The 15,612-nt window shown below is 40.8% G+C and overlaps 1 protein-coding gene across 4 annotated transcripts in view; it reads left to right on the top strand.

Moving 5' to 3' along the window:
• SVEP1 (sushi, von Willebrand factor type A, EGF and pentraxin domain containing 1) overlaps positions 1–15,612 on the top strand; it is a 194,306-nt gene that overhangs the window by 120,982 nt on the left and 57,712 nt on the right. For all 4 annotated transcript variants that reach the window (XM_044386734.3, XM_026506030.4, XM_057313668.1 and 1 more), the window contains exons 30-36: positions 378–548; positions 1,502–1,675; positions 2,120–2,239; positions 3,838–4,014; positions 4,240–4,324; positions 4,953–5,144; positions 6,090–6,257. In XM_044386734.3, the coding sequence (XP_044242669.3) occupies positions 378–548; positions 1,502–1,675; positions 2,120–2,239; positions 3,838–4,014; positions 4,240–4,324; positions 4,953–5,144; positions 6,090–6,257 (1,087 nt within the window). The remainder of the gene's footprint in view (positions 1–377; positions 549–1,501; positions 1,676–2,119; positions 2,240–3,837; positions 4,015–4,239; positions 4,325–4,952; positions 5,145–6,089; positions 6,258–15,612) is intronic.

The raw sequence follows: 15,612 nt of genomic DNA, 5'->3' as shown, positions 1-15,612 counted from the left end.
GCAATGGGCATGACAGTCCTCACACCGAATAATCAAACTCTGAATGATCATACAATTCAATGTATTTGAGGGCGTTTCTGCAGGTGTCCTAGAATTCATGGGTTTTGACAACTTATAAGTACATTTCATTAATATTCCTTAAATACCACTTTTTCCTTAAAAAAAATACTCGGCTGCCTTCTGCAGAAAGAGGAAAAGTAGTGGACTCAGTTTTTTCTAGTCATTTCGCTTGCCAGGGATCTGGTCATATATCACCGTGTTTTAGGAGCAGTAGAGTGGCTCTCAGATGCTGGCGCAACACGTGAGTTGAGGCTCTTAGCTGGCGATGCTGCCACGGGGGTGCTGACAAGCCCTGTGCCTGTGTGCTTTGCCCGCAGATTGCCCGCCTTTGGAAGGATTGGTACCTCACCTGCGAACTACATCGGCAGACTTAAGGCCAGGCTCCAAAATCAGTGTGTTCTGTGATCCAGGCTTCCAGATGGTCGGGAACCCTGTGCAGTACTGTCTGAATCAAGGACAGTGGACACAGCCACTGCCCCACTGTGAACGTGAGCTGTCTCTGTGGAAGGCATTTCAGGAGCTCCTGACAGATGTCGGAGCATAGCGACATTTTTCAGGAATGCTAGATAAAAGCTAACTACACCACAGGAGTAAACACGCAAATCTTCATTGAATAGTTCCCTCTTTATGAGGGAGATGGGTGATGAAGAGAGACCAGCCCTGTGGCTGCACCCCAGGTGGAATAGGGAACTGGATGGGAAGGGGAGACAGAGCTGGGAGCTGGAGCCCCAAGAGAGACGGGTTACGGCTGGGTAGGAAACAGGAAAAGCCCTCTCGAGTTGGGTGCATCCAGTCATGTATTTATTCAGCAATTTTAAAACCACCTACTATGTGCTAGACAGCGATCTATGTTCTAGCGATGCAGCAGTTGGAAGAAAGTCTCCTTTGTGGAGTTTACACTGAAATAGGAGAGAGAGGAAATAACAATATTGTTTATTTACAGTAAATAAGAACAAGGGCCAGAAGTAAGGGCTATGGAGAAAGATAAAGCACAGTAGGGAAATGCAAAGTGAGGGTTGGGTGGAAGCAGACTGCTTTATTAGTGAGTGCCATCAGCACAGTCCCTCCATAGCATCTGTTCTCACTGATGTATGTATTTCTCTGTGGCTCGTTTCCCTAGTCCCACTAGATAGTAGACTCCACAAGGCTGGAGTTTACATCTTTGGTTCATGACTTCAGCACCTGTGACGGTGTCTAGCAGGACCTTCATACAAATTTTATTTTAATTAATGAATCGCATGCTCACTCTGAGCCAGACCGTCTGCTGGTTGCCGAGGGCGCAGGTATGGCTACAGCCTGTGCCACCCCTCCGGGGCCCTGGATCTGTGTTCACGCGCAATGAGAAAGTCCCTCTTCGCTGAACTGCTAGCTTAATGTAAATAAAATGTGCTTTGAGCATTTCGCTCCTCATGTCCTTGTACTCTTCCTGGCCACATTACAGGCATTAGCTGTGGGGTGCCCCCCACTCTGGAGAATGGCTTTTATGCAGCTGAGGATTTCCATGCTGGCAGCACAGTGACCTACCAATGCAACCATGGCTACTATTTGTTGGGTGATTCAAGGATGTTCTGTACAGATAACGGGAGCTGGAATGGCATTGCACCATCATGCCTTGGTGAGATAAATCTTGGCAATACTGTCTGGGTTTATTCTAGCTCCCTGGGAGACAATCTTCCCAAATTCCTGAGGCTTTCTTGTGACATTCCTTTGTTAACTTCAGGTCATCCCAGTAAGCTCTGGGCAAGCCACAGTGACAAAGCAGCTGTCCCTAGAGGTGCCAGAAATATTTGGAATTGTTACCAGGCTCAATATTAAGACTATTTTCATCTATCTCTGTTCTTCTACTTACCACCTATAAAGTGGGAGAGTAATAGCTTTTATTGTTTGTCTGCAATGTGATCATGACTACTGTATTTACTGTAGTGTATTTTCACTCTATGCAAATACCTGTAGTGTTACACATTAAGCGATATATAACGACTTGAAAGTAAAAACAAGTATTTGATACATAAGAAAAAAATCAATCAACTTCACTACCTGTAAGCTGTCTTCATTTTAGACGTTGATGAATGTGCAGTTGGGCCAGATTGTAGTGAGTATGCTTCCTGCCTGAATACAAATGGATCCTACGTTTGCTCATGTATCCCACCCCACACAGGAGATGGTAAACACTGTGCAGGTAACTAGTACATGGATAATTGGGAAGTTTATTAATTTTTTTTATTTAAGTATATATTTCAAATGTATGTTATTTAAAAAATACAACAGTATGTTCAAGTACAAAGGACAGGCGAAGAAGATAAAAAACCATCTTTAAAAAAGACATATAAGTAACAACGAAAGGAGTTTTAAATTAGCGTTGTGTCTCTCCCAACTTCCCAGTCTCTGAAAAGTAAAACTGAGGGCCAGCCGTATCACCAGAATGTTGAAGCAACATCTCTGCAGTGCGGGAATAACAGAGGGGATTTAGAAATGTATCCACTGGCCTCTATGGCCTCCATCAGCGCAAAGAAGATACTTCACCATCAGTGTGTTTCCTCTGCCTCAGCCACACAGAATTATGTTCTTGAAAAAAATTGACATCTTCCCTTACCACATCTGTAGGTTTTGTGATAACTTTGATGATACAGGCCCAACTCCCAGAAAATAGAAAGTAAAGAGAAAGTCTCAAAATCAAGTCTCATGATGGCATTTACTTATAGTCCCTGACTTATCGGGCGCCTGGGTGGCGCAGTCAGTTAACCGTCCAACTCTTGAGATTTCAGCTCAAGTCATGATCTTAGGGTTGCAGTATCGAGCCCCGTGTCAGACTCCACACTCAGCTCGGAGTGTGCTGGAGATTCTCTCTCTCTTTCTCTCTCTCTCCCTCCTTCGGCACCTCCCCAACTCGTGCTTTTTCTCTCTCAAATAAATAAATAAATCTTTTAAAAATATGTAAAATCCTTGACTTCTGGGATGCCTGGGTGGCTCAGTACGATAAGCGTCTGGCTCTTGATTTTGGCTCAGGTCATGATCTCAGGGTCCTGACACTGAGCCCAGCATCAGGCTCCGTGCTGGGTGTGGAGCCTGCTTAAGATTCTCTCTCTCCCTCTGCCCCTCCCCCCACCTCAAAAAAATAATTAATTAAAAAATAAAAATAAATACAAATAAAGCCCTTGACTTATATGGCCAGAATGACCTTCAGAAAGATTGAATCAATGTATCTTCCCTTTTTGATAATTCAAGAATTATATTTACTCATATCCAACTCTAGTCCTAAATATCCCTTTAGCTTATTTCTCTTCCTAGAAGTGGTGACCAACCCCAAATTTGCACATAGGAGGGATTTCTGATCCATAGTCTGTTTGGAAAGGGAGGCTGGGAATTTTTCTCAAATCTGCCTAGGGTAAAGCCTTTACATCAATTTGATAGAAAGCCAATTGCTTTTTAAAAAGTAGACATGAAGTTGGGGGAGGTAGGACGACCTAAGTTCTTCTAGTAAAAGTCCTGGCACCACCACTACTTCCCAATAAACAACTCCCTTTCAGCCAGATAAATTTTGTATATTTTTGTTAGTCACCGTGTTTCAAAATACTGTAGTTTAAATGCCTATTAAATGTATGTTCTGGTCTAACGTCCAGTGTATCCCAGGCCTTCCTGTATCTCCCTTCCAAAGCTTTTTTTCCCCCCCAAGATTTAACTGGTACTTTAACTGTAGTGAAATTCTTTTGCTATGAGACCCTGCATGGTTGTGCGAACACCACTCATTGCCCCACAAATCTTTTTCTCTCTTTCAAGAACCTATTAAATGTAAGGCTCCAGGAAATCCAGAAAATGGCCACTCTTCTGGTGAGGTTTATACACTGGGCGCCCAAGTCACATTTTCGTGTGAGGAAGGTTACCAGCTGTTGGGAGTAACCAAAATCACATGTTTGGAGTCTGGAGAATGGAGTCATCCCTTACCATATTGCAAAGGTATGTTTCGCAAATTCCCCCAGGTTCATGGTGTTTGGCAATACTAAAAATTTAAGGTATAGACATGTCATGTGTTAGGTTGTATCAATATTCTTTGTATTTAAGACCCAACTATCAGGCTCATCCTTAAACACAACGAGATAACTTAGAGCTGCCCTTGAGCTTTCAGAGATTTTTGTACACACCAGTGAAAAAGCAATGCTTCCTTTGTTTTCCACCTTCTAGCTGTTTACTGTGGCGCACCTGCTGTTCCAGAAAATGGCGGCATTGATGGATCAGCATTTACCTACGGCAGTAAAGTAACATATAGGTAAGTGTGTAAGATTTAAACTACATGGTAGAAGTTGTTGATGGTGTCCTGGCTGTGATCCAAAACTGAAAGAAAGGGAGAAGAAGAATCCCAGAGGATGGTTTTTAATTAATGTGGAATTCATTGAATTATGTGTAATATGAAGGAATCAAGTCCAATAACCTCATGGTGGCAGTCCTATCTGGACTCCTTACATCCCTTGACAAGTAACTTATCATTGTCACCAGCATCCTAGAGGTGCTCCAGAACGGGTGCCACGGAGGAAGGCCCTGCGAGCTAAGAAATGTTCTTGGTTATAAGCTGGAGCTTTGGCTTAGGCGCTCATACTAAACCAGACCATTCTCAAACTAGGAATTTTTGTTTGCAGCTACTAATCCATGACATAAACTGGGGGTAAGCCAAACTCTTAATTTTTCTACTTATCACTCAGCAAGTTCCCTACAGGGAAGCTGTGTAGTATTCAGCCTTGGAAAACAATAATTTCAAAGCGTTATTTCAGTAGAAAAAAAAGAACTCTTCCAATAAATTGTAAAGTGTAAATTCTTAATATTTTTAAAGGTTTTGGCACTGATAAAATTATGCAAAATAAAGCAAATTATATTCAGTAATCGCCCTTTATCCTCTTTAGGTGTAATAAAGGATATACGCTGAATGGTGACAAAGAATCATCCTGTCTTGCTAGTGGTTCTTGGAGTCATCCTCTTCCTGTGTGTGAACTGGTCAAGTGTTCTAGCCCTGAAAGCATAAATAACGGGAAATATATTTTGAGTGGGCTTACCTACCTTTCTACTGCATCATATTCATGTGAGAGTGGATACAGGTAAAGTCCGTAGACACGAGCCAAGCTTCCTGAAATACCCCGTTACTCATTATTTACGCAGTAGGTTTCATTTGTATATAACTCGCTGACTTTAGATACGAGTTTCTAAATGTAAAAGATATTCTCAAATTTGCGTGCCTCATGGAGGCTCACTCATAGTGCTGGGAATGCCTAAGGAAATAGTCCACCTAACTTTGACTCTGGGCGCTCCGGATGAGTCACTATAAACATTCAGTCATTAAACATGAAAGCAAAATTGTTTGTGAGGCATAACACAGTATCTGGATTTTTTTTTTTTTTTTTTTTTTTTTTTTTTTTTTGGAATATAACTTACCACGCTTATACTGAACTTCACATGGGATGTTACAAAAGCACTTCAGGGTAAGGGCCCAGGTTCTTAATACTGTGAGAGGTTGATTCGATCAGTGGTGTGCATGGGGGTGTATATGTGTGTTCAAACAGAAGGGACGGTAGGGGGAGACTGCAGTTAGAAACTTGGCCCACAGGATCTAAAGTGAACCAGTGAATGGAAAGTCGAGTGTGACAGTCAGGTTCAGGTAGGCAAAGAGGGATAAGCCAGGCTATTGGAATGAAAGGTTTGCAAAATCAAAGGAAGACCAGAGGTCAGAGTCAGGAGCAACACAGGGCACAGGCCCAGGCTTAGGACAAGGACAGTGCCCTTCGACCTCAGTTACCAAGACTTCCTGGGTGTCTGTCTCCATTATCGCTGGATCCCAATCAGCCTGTTAACCTCTTCTCATGGAGGTCATCTGTTTGCGAGGTCCGGGTGTCCTCCTGCAGCCCCAGGGAGCACATTTTATTTTGCAGCCGTTGTGATGTGGTGTCAGCCCATTCACTGACAGAAACGCTCTGGAGCCTGCTCAGGTTTCCGTTGCTTGTATATGATCGTCTCCATGGCAGCGAGTAATAGCCGTTCTTTCCCAGCTTACAGGGCCCTTCTGTCCTCGAGTGCTCGGCCTCTGGCAGCTGGGACAGAGCGCCACCTACCTGCCATCTCGTTGTCTGCGGAGAGCCGCCGGCCATCAAAGACGCCGTCATCACGGGGAGGAACTTCACTTTTGGCAACACTGTCAGTTACACCTGCAAAGAAGGGTGAGTGACCCTGTGAGGGAAAGAAGCATTGGGAGACTCGAGGGAGAGGACGCACCTCCAGCCGTGGAGACTCCACTGAACACTCAGTTACGTGTCCTGGCCACCAAAGCCGGGAGAGAGCTTTATGCTCTTCTTCCCTGACAGCAGAAGGGAGCATATTCTCCTGCGGCAACAGTGTTTTTCTGGAATTAGAGTAATTCATCAAATTAAGCCTTGAATAATGGACATTGGGCAATGCAGTGGAAAATAGCTTTATACTTTACTTAAAGTTGCAAAAAGCACATTTAAATAGGCATTTGTGGCGGTGCCTGGATGGCTCAGTTGGTTAAAGAGGCATTCGTTTATTTATCTTTTGCAAACCTAAAGGCAAGACTTTGAGTCACAACCTAAAGATGACACATCTGCAGGGGGAAAAAGATAAGAAAGCTCAGGTTTTTCTATTTTTAATGATCTCATTTCATTCAGAGGTCAAATTTGAAAAACAAGGAAGCCGATTACAAAGAGCTTTCACACTTACTGGCTGGTTCATTGGATCCTTGCAGAAGCCCTGTGAGGTACAGAGAAGGGGAGGCTCCTTCTGGGGTGGTGGTCTGCTTAGCATCTCTAGGAGGTGATAAGGAAGCGAGGGGTTAGTGACATCTGACTTGCATTTCATTGCTTCCCCGCCCCCCCCCATGCTGCTTCAATAAATATTTTCACCGTGAATAGTGCTTTCACCCTCCAGATTGACCAGAGGTGTTTTTCCACACAGTTGGGAGCAGTACCAGCAGACAGTTGCCACTTTCTGGATTTGTAGCTCAGCTCTGTCCTTCACTGTGTTCCTTTGGGAAAATTGTATAACCTCTCCGTGCTTCGAGTGTCCTACAGTAAAAACAATTTCATTAAAGGTTCATACTTATGGATGTTGTGAGAAATAAAATGCCTAGTATAAAGCCTGGCCTAACCAGGAAAAAAAACTTAATTAAAATTAATTCTACCAATTTTGCCAATATTATGACTGAAGCACAAATGAGAGGGCAGTTTCTATTCTATCATAGGAGTTGAAGTTCGTTTCACCTGGATAGAAGACGGTCCTGGTGGTACAGGACTGCCAGCAGGTGGCGACAGTATGTGTAAAAAATATATATATATATATTTATATATTTATAAATATATATAGTGTGTATATATATGTATATATATTTTTTATCTTATATATATATTTTTTTATTTTTATATTTTTATTTTATATATTTTTTCCCAAAAAGCTCCTGAGAGTCAAACACTCAGATAAATAGTTGATGGAAATCCCAAATCTTAACACCTTCTTAAGTGAAAAAGAAATCTTTAATATTAAAATGAGGGGATGAGAAAAATAGGTGAAGGAGATTAAAAATATCTTGAGAACTTGATGAGTAATGTAGAGAATTGTTGAATCACTGTATTGTACACCTGAAACTGGTATAACACTGTATGTTAGCTCTACTAGAGTTAAAATTAAATAAGTAAATAAAATGTCAGTGCAGGAGTTAGCTTTTGATGGCCCCATCTCTATATCTCCCCTGTAAGTTGACTCATTTAAAAACTGCTTCCTCCGGGCTCTCCACTCAGTAGGGAGCCTGCTTCTCCCTCTCCCTCCTCTGCCTGCCTCTCTGCCTGCCTGTGCTCTCTCACTCTCTCTCTCTCTGTCAAATAAATTTTTTAAAACATATTTTTAAAAAATAAATAATAAAAACTGCTTCCTAACGAACTGCAGTCTTCTCAGTGTTTGTGAAATCTTATCAAATACAAATGTTCCAAATAAGAGCTAGATCTTGACAACCTCTGTGGTTTTTTCCTGATTAAACGAGTAATGCATTATCACCATATAAAACTAGAAAATGAAAAACATATTTTAGGGGCTCCTGGATGTCTCAGTCAGTAAAGTGGCTGCCTTCGGCTCAGGTCATGATCCTGGGGTTCTGGGACTGAGCCCCGAATCAGGCCCCCTGCTCTGAAATGAGTCTGCTTCTCCCTCAACACCTCCTCCAGCTCGTGCTCGCTCACACTCTTTCTCTCTCAAATAAATAAATAAAATCTTTAAAAAAAAAGGGAGAGAAATATATTTTTAAAAAAATTATCCAAAGATAAACGGTGGTATTTTGTCTTTACATATATTTTTTTAGTATTAAAGATCATGCTATAGATACAAATTTACATTTTTCTTCCTCTCTTTACAAATCATTCACCTAAAATATATCGTAGGAGTTCTGAGTCTGCCTAATATTAAGTCTATATGTTATAGGAAAGGGTTTTATTAAAAGAAGCATTAAAGTCACTAATTAAGATGGCAACAAATCCATACATTTGTGGAGGGTTTTCCATTCCCCGAGGGCTTTCATGCACATTATCTCATGTGCTCCCTTCCACAACGGTGGAGGTTTGGCAGAATAAATAGTATTCCAACTTTATAGTTAAAACATGAAGGGATTGGGCCATATGATCTTACATATTTCTTCTGGTCTAGGCAAACAGACACTCTGTGGGAGCTTTTATCTCCATCGAAAAGATGGAAACCAAATCTATCCACCTCAATCATGTATCTGTCGAAGGTTAAAAAGACAGTTTTATGAAAGCGCTTTATATATCCATTAAGTACTAGGTATAAAATGGCTTTGTTATTTTCTCTGTCATCATTATTGCTATATACAGTGATGACATTTTAATAATTTAGGGGAAACTGTCTTAAATAGTTAATCAAATTAATAGAAAGTATCTACAGTCACAAATCACTACCACCTGCATTTTTTTCTAAAAGAAAAAAAAGTCAAGCTATTAAGGGATCGTTTCATTTTTTTCTGGAAGTGAAAATTCTGGTGAGAGGACGAAAACTGATGCCCCTTGGCATACCCCTACTCCACCTTGGGATGCTATGAGGGTGGCCAGACTAGAAAGAAAGTCGTCATACTCCTCTTTTTTCTGGCCAAATGGCTAATGAAACATTTGAAATATACAGGAAAATACAAATAGTAATCATTAATCTCTACTTAAAGTTACCTGGGTATGCATTCTTTTTTTTTTTTTTTTAAGATTTATTTATTTTAGACAGCACAAGCGGGAGGGGCAGGGAGAAGGAGAGAGAATCTCTCAAGGGGACTCCGTGCTGAGCGCTGAGCCCGACTCCAGGCTGCATCCCACGACGCTGAGATCACAACCTGAGCTGAAACCAAGAGTCGGATGCTTAACCGACTGCACCACCCAGGCACCCCCCCCCCCAAGTATCCAATCTTGAGAGAAAAGTACATGTTAGATTTTTGCTATAGTTATTGTAGCTCTTTTTATCAAAGAAATATAGTATTACAAATATAACAAGAAGCCATTCTCCTCACTTTCCCATTCTCCCCAAAGTAACACATGTGCATTCTTGTCCTTATTCCATTATGTATGTCCCCATAAACATTCTGTTGATTCGTGTGTTTTAATTTCTATACATGTCGCTTTGTACTCTGTCCTTTTGAAGTTTGGTTTTTTTATACTTACCATGTTTTTTACATTTTTCTCTACTGATACATGTAAATCAACAGCATTCATTTTAATAGCTATATGGTGTTCTTTTGGAAGAATGAGCTATCTATACGTTACTCATTTCCTTAGCGGTAGAAGGTTAATTTGTTTCTCCTGTATTTGCTGATGTAACAGTTCTGAAGTAAATATCCTTGCACGTGTCTCTTGGTACATATGAGTATGACTATCTCTGGCCCAGACACCAGAAGCTGAAGTTGTTGAATCATGAAATGTGCATAGTTTAAACTTTATGAGGTAGTACTTGATACTTATCAGTTGTTTCCTTTATATTTTGTGTGTGTGAGTCAAATTTAAGAAATCATCCCTACCCTGAGGTCATACTGAATATCTTTGCCTTTCTCCTTAAAGATCTTGGAAAGCACGAATTTCCATCCCCTCTCTCATCTTAAATGTTTTATCTCTGTCTATATTTTATTTCCCTCTTATTTTATGACTTTTCAAATTAGTCATTTTTTAATATAGCCGGTGTTTATTTAGATTTACTTGCGTGTTGGTTAATCTCTTCATCGCCACTACGCTTGACATCCCATTCTGTCCTTTTGGGTGTAATATTTCTACTTCCTGAAGTATATCCATTACGTATTTTTCTTTCAGTAAGTGTCAGCATATTCTATAATCTTTGTCTGAAAATAATAGTATTTTACCTTTGCTCTTAAATTACAGTTTAACTGAGTAGACAAGTCGAGTAATAGTTTTCTTCCATAGACATTTTTGAAAATAGTATTCCATTGCCTTATGACTTCGAGTGTTGCGACTGAGGATTCCATCACCAGTCTGTTCGTGGTTCTTAACCAGGGACAGTGTTACCCACCAGGGACGTTTGGCAATGTCTGGAGACGTTTTTGGTTGTCACGGTTGAGGGGAGGGTGCTGCTAGCTCTGGTGGGTAGATTCCAGGGATGCAGCTAACAGTCTACACTGCACACAACAGCCCCCCACAGCGCAGAATTGTCTGGTCCCAAGTAGTGCTGAGATTGAGAAACTCTGATTGAATTGTTGTTCCTCTATAAGTAGTATCTTTTCCCTTTGGTTTTTATTTTTAATTTGTCTTTGTTGTGCTGGTATTTCCTTATGATATGACCAAACGTATATTTATTGTCTCTTGTCTTGTCAGGACTCATGGTACTTCTTACATCTTAGAATTCATATCTTTTACCAATTTTAGCATATTCTCAGCCATTTTCACTTCAAATGTTCCCTCCTCTTCACTTTCTCTTTTCTCTATTTCTTTAAGTCTTATGAGAGATATATATGGGACCTTTTTTTTCTGTCTCCATGTTTATTTACCTGTCACATTTTCCATTGCTGTATAAACTTGGGCTGCATTTGGGTATTTTTTCACATATCTTGTAGTTTACAGTTTTTTCCTACTATCTGTAATCTGCTTTTGAATGTATCCACTAATTTTTTAAATCTTTACTTTCTGTATTTTTAACTCTAGAATTTATATGTTTCTTTTTAAAATATTTCTTTTTGGGGCACCTGGTGGCGCAGTCATTAAGCGTCTGCCTTCAGCTCTGGTCATCATCCCAGGGTACTAGGATCTAGCCCTGCGATGGGCTCCCTTCTCCCTCTCCCACTTCCCCTGCTTGTTTTCCCTCTCTCGCTCTGTCTCTCTCTGTCAAATAAATAAAACCCTTTTTAAAAAATTTCTTTTTAAATAGTCTCTTCTTTTTAAATAGGATTTTGAGTCTTTTTTCTTTAATTATTTCAACATACTTATTTCGTATAGTTTTTTAGATTTTTGATCACTTTTTTGCTATCTCAATTTATTGGTACTCTAATCTTGCTGTTTGTTCTGCCTGCTGACTCACTCGTGATGGAAAACATGCTTGTGTGTGTTTTGTAATTTCAAATTGTGTCCTTATAGTAAGCAGGAATTGTTTTATCTGTTATAGTCCCTTATGGTTTAAGTGTGTGGATTATTTTTTCTACCAGGAACCCATGGGATATCACCAACTAAGAAACCAATTTTACATTAATTTATAAGTTTAAAGGCTTTCCATACGAAGTCAATGGCATAAATTCTAACCTCACAGCCACATGAGATGAGACCTACGGACGGCTACGTTGCAGGGACTTGATTTTCCCACTCAGACCCCTGATAAATACAGAGATCTCACTTGTCCTGTCACTGGGCCTCTAGGTGGAATTTTTCTACTTAATATCCTTTCAGTGAATGTCCTTCTAGGACAAAGCCTCATGCCAGAGACTCAGCTATTACTCTCTTCCAACTCCAAAGTTATATTTCCTATCATCTCTCTTCCTTTCCCTGTCCAGTCCAATGGCAATCACAGCATTCAGTCACAGGCTTAACTTCCCTGTTGTTAATTTCCTCTTTATTGCTGGCATGTGGGTCTAAAATAACTTCTGTTATATTTCATCAAGTATGATTTAGGGAAGGTTTTCAGACTATGGTATATAGCTAGAATTCAAAGTTCTCTCCCTTCACTCCTTTTCTATTTCTTCCCCCCACGGAATTGATTGACATAGGCCAGCATGCACTGTGCCTGTTCTATTCCAGGATGACCTCACTGTGTCAAGTCGTGCCTTTTGTGCAGTGGGCCTGTTGTGCAATGGGCCTGCTCTCTCCTTCGGCTTCCTGAGATGCTGTTGGCTTGATATGAGGGTTAGAGCCTCTGTCCCTCTCCAGCCGTCTCCACTCCCGTGCTCTGCACGCTGTGTGAGCCACCCCCACCTGCTTCTTGAGTGCACATAGCACATTCTTGCTTTGGTCCCAGTGTTGTTTCTTCTCATATTGGTGTTGTGCTTTGCACACACCTTCCCTTGAAATAAGGAGGAAAGAACTGCTCTCAATTTTAGAATGGAAGAACAAATAGTTTAGGAGACAGGAGTAGTAAGATGAATGCCAGGGAAGGAAGGAAGCAAGAAGTACATTTTTACTCCTGCCCTAAAATTTACCTTCCACATTTGCCTTTTATCAAAACACTGGGCTGGAAGTTCTCAGCTGTTTGCCCAAATGAATAAAATGGTAACTTGTTTCCCATTTTCCTCTTCATCCTTATGCGTCTACTCTCTTGGTGAGAAGCTCAGGGGAGAGAAAGGGTCATTGAAATCCTAAAATCCTCATAGAATGTTCCCCTTTGATTCTTCTTAAACATAGATTTTTAAATGCAATTACCGAATGTATTAATATAAAATTTTTTATCATTATTAGTTGAAAACAGAATTAACTGCTGATGCAGATTTCTACTTTCCACTGCTCTTATTAAATTGCAGCCCTTTGCATATCTAGTATGCTGCTCTTTTAAGGCTCTTAAAAGGTTCTTTATAAAGGGAAGAGCTAATAATCCACTGGGGAGCTCTCTCATAAAGCTTCCCACGTGCTCTTTAGTTGACTTCCACTCAGTGTGTGAATCAAATCACTGAAAATTGTATCTGAAGATTACTCTGCCCGTTTTCAAAGAATTTTTCAATATTATTTCAGAAATATGCTAATGAATTGCAGCAAATTCATCCTGAAATATATCCTTCTGTGACATCATTGTAATATCGATGGGCCATTTTTCCCTGGAATTATAGGGTAGAACTATTTGTTTTATAATATGTATGACCTGATTTTAAAGAATAGTCTGCAATAGTGAATGAGAATACAAAATGTCACCGACTAAATTAAATATTCCAGCATTTCAGATTTGTGCCAATACCAGTTTTCCTGCTTTGGTAGCCAGCACTTATAGGATGTATGTCATCATCTGTATAAAACTTTATCACTTTTTAAATGATTTTTTTTTCGAGAGAATGTGTATGTGCAGGGAGGGGCAGAGTGAGAGGGGGAGAATCTCAAGCAGGCTCTGCACCCAGTATAGAACCCAGCTCGGGGCTCGATTTCACAGCCCTGAGATCATGACCTGAGCCAACGCTTAACCGACTGAATCACCCAGGGGCCCCAAATGATTCTTTTAAACAAATAAGCAGGTGAAATGTGTTCCACAGAAATTGTAACACACCTTCAGACTCCTAACATAAGGAAATAATGCAGCAGTTGGACCCGAGACCAGGCATGGTGCTATCTAGGCAATAGCTAACAATTCCTCGCTTTCTGTGATTTGGAATATATGTACTTCTTGGGCATCTTCAAAGACTAACTGATGTGTTCTGGAAGATAGTTATTATTAATAGACCTCAATCCCCATCTTGACTGAGCATTTTCTCTAGTCTAAAGTACTGGCTTTGGTTCTATCTCTTGAAACCCCTCCGTGTACATTTCTCTGCCCCAGGGAAATGCCAGCCACTCTAGTGTTCGTAGCTTGGTCCTGAGGTTCTCCCACAAATGGATCAGTAGAGCTGAGTGAGAGGCTTCCCTGAAAGATCCCAGCCCTTCGCCCATCTCCTGCCAGCAATGATCGCTCACTGGTGCAGGGAGGCAGACATTCCAGCCAGCTCAGCCTCCAGTCTGCACTTCTTTCTCATAAATGAACATGCTTTCGAGTCTGTTCCTCTCAGAATCATTCTGAGCCTCTTCCAGTAGGTCTGTTGTCCATTTCCAGTTGTGGTATCCGAAGCGGAATGCACACTGATACACGCAAGTTAGAATACTACAGAGAGAAAAATGCCACATCTAGGGGCTGACCTGTGCACACATACAAGGGTAGCAATTTATTTCATTTCTCTTCCTCTCTTTCTAAATAAATGAGTTTCTAGAAATGCAGTCACCCTTTCAGGATGCCACCATTGACTCATTCAACTTAATTTCAGTTGGAACTCTGAAGTCTTTCATATTGGCTGTCACTGAGCCGGGTTTTCCACCTGTGCAGTTTTTCTATACTATGTATATGCAGCACGTTCCATCTTACCTTTATTAAATATTATCCTGTAAGGTTAGAAACATTGAACTGGACCATAAACACCCTATTCCCCACCCTACAGTTATGTGTTGCTTATAAATTGATAGACATAGGGAGTAAGGACAGTTTTATGGCATTCACAAGAGGGGAAACTCCCAACGAGGTTACTTCTATAAATCAGTACTCTTTGGGTCATCCAGTTAATAAAACGCTTAAATATCTTTCTGTCCTTTTTGTCTGCTAAAATCTTATGAGAGTCCTTGTAAAAGAAACTGTCAAAAACCATTTCCAGTTCACCTGTGCCTGCCATATCTCTACCCATCAATGATCACGACCTGTCAAAATACACAAGAGCCTAGTGATCACGACTTCCTTATTCAGGTGTTCAGATGCCCTTCCTAACTATTTGTAAGTTCCCCGAATGCCCCAGCCGTATCACACTGCAAGCTCTTTGTTCATGTTACTTCTCAGTCTTGAGTGATTCCTTTTCTGCTCTTCTCTCATGACTCCTTTCAAAAGCCATTTCCACAGGGAAGTCCTTCCTCCCCTTTCCATTCCTGAGGTAGAATTAATCATTTCTCCTTTAAGCACCTGCCGTAGGTCTGAAAGGGCCTGTGATGCACCAGGCAGTGGATGGGGTAAGGAGGGCAGGGTGGACACAGATGTGTAAACAGCAAATGCATTAGCGTTGCATTGTGCACTAAGGAAGTGACTCTAGCCCGTAGCATGGTCCTTGAGAATTATTTAATGAAAGACTAAATGTTGATTGGAAGTCACAAAGAAAAGTCAAGATCTTAGGTCAGAGAAAGAGACAGTGTAGGTTCTAAGAAATTATGGGTAGTGATGAAAACGCATTCTTTAAATTCATTTATTCATAGCATGTTTTAGTGGTAATCTTCTGTCACTTTACAGAAGAGCTTTGCTGTGATTTTTCAGTAGGGAAGAGTAGTTGGTGGAGATTTTCTTTAAGATTGGGGTCAGAGGCCTAACGAAGTGCTGCTAGAT

Source organism: Ursus arctos, unplaced genomic scaffold, assembly GCF_023065955.2.
Source record: "Ursus arctos isolate Adak ecotype North America unplaced genomic scaffold, UrsArc2.0 scaffold_18, whole genome shotgun sequence".
NCBI classification, from domain to species: domain Eukaryota; kingdom Metazoa; phylum Chordata; class Mammalia; order Carnivora; family Ursidae; genus Ursus; species Ursus arctos.
This window is presented reverse-complemented; position numbering and strand designations above follow the sequence as displayed.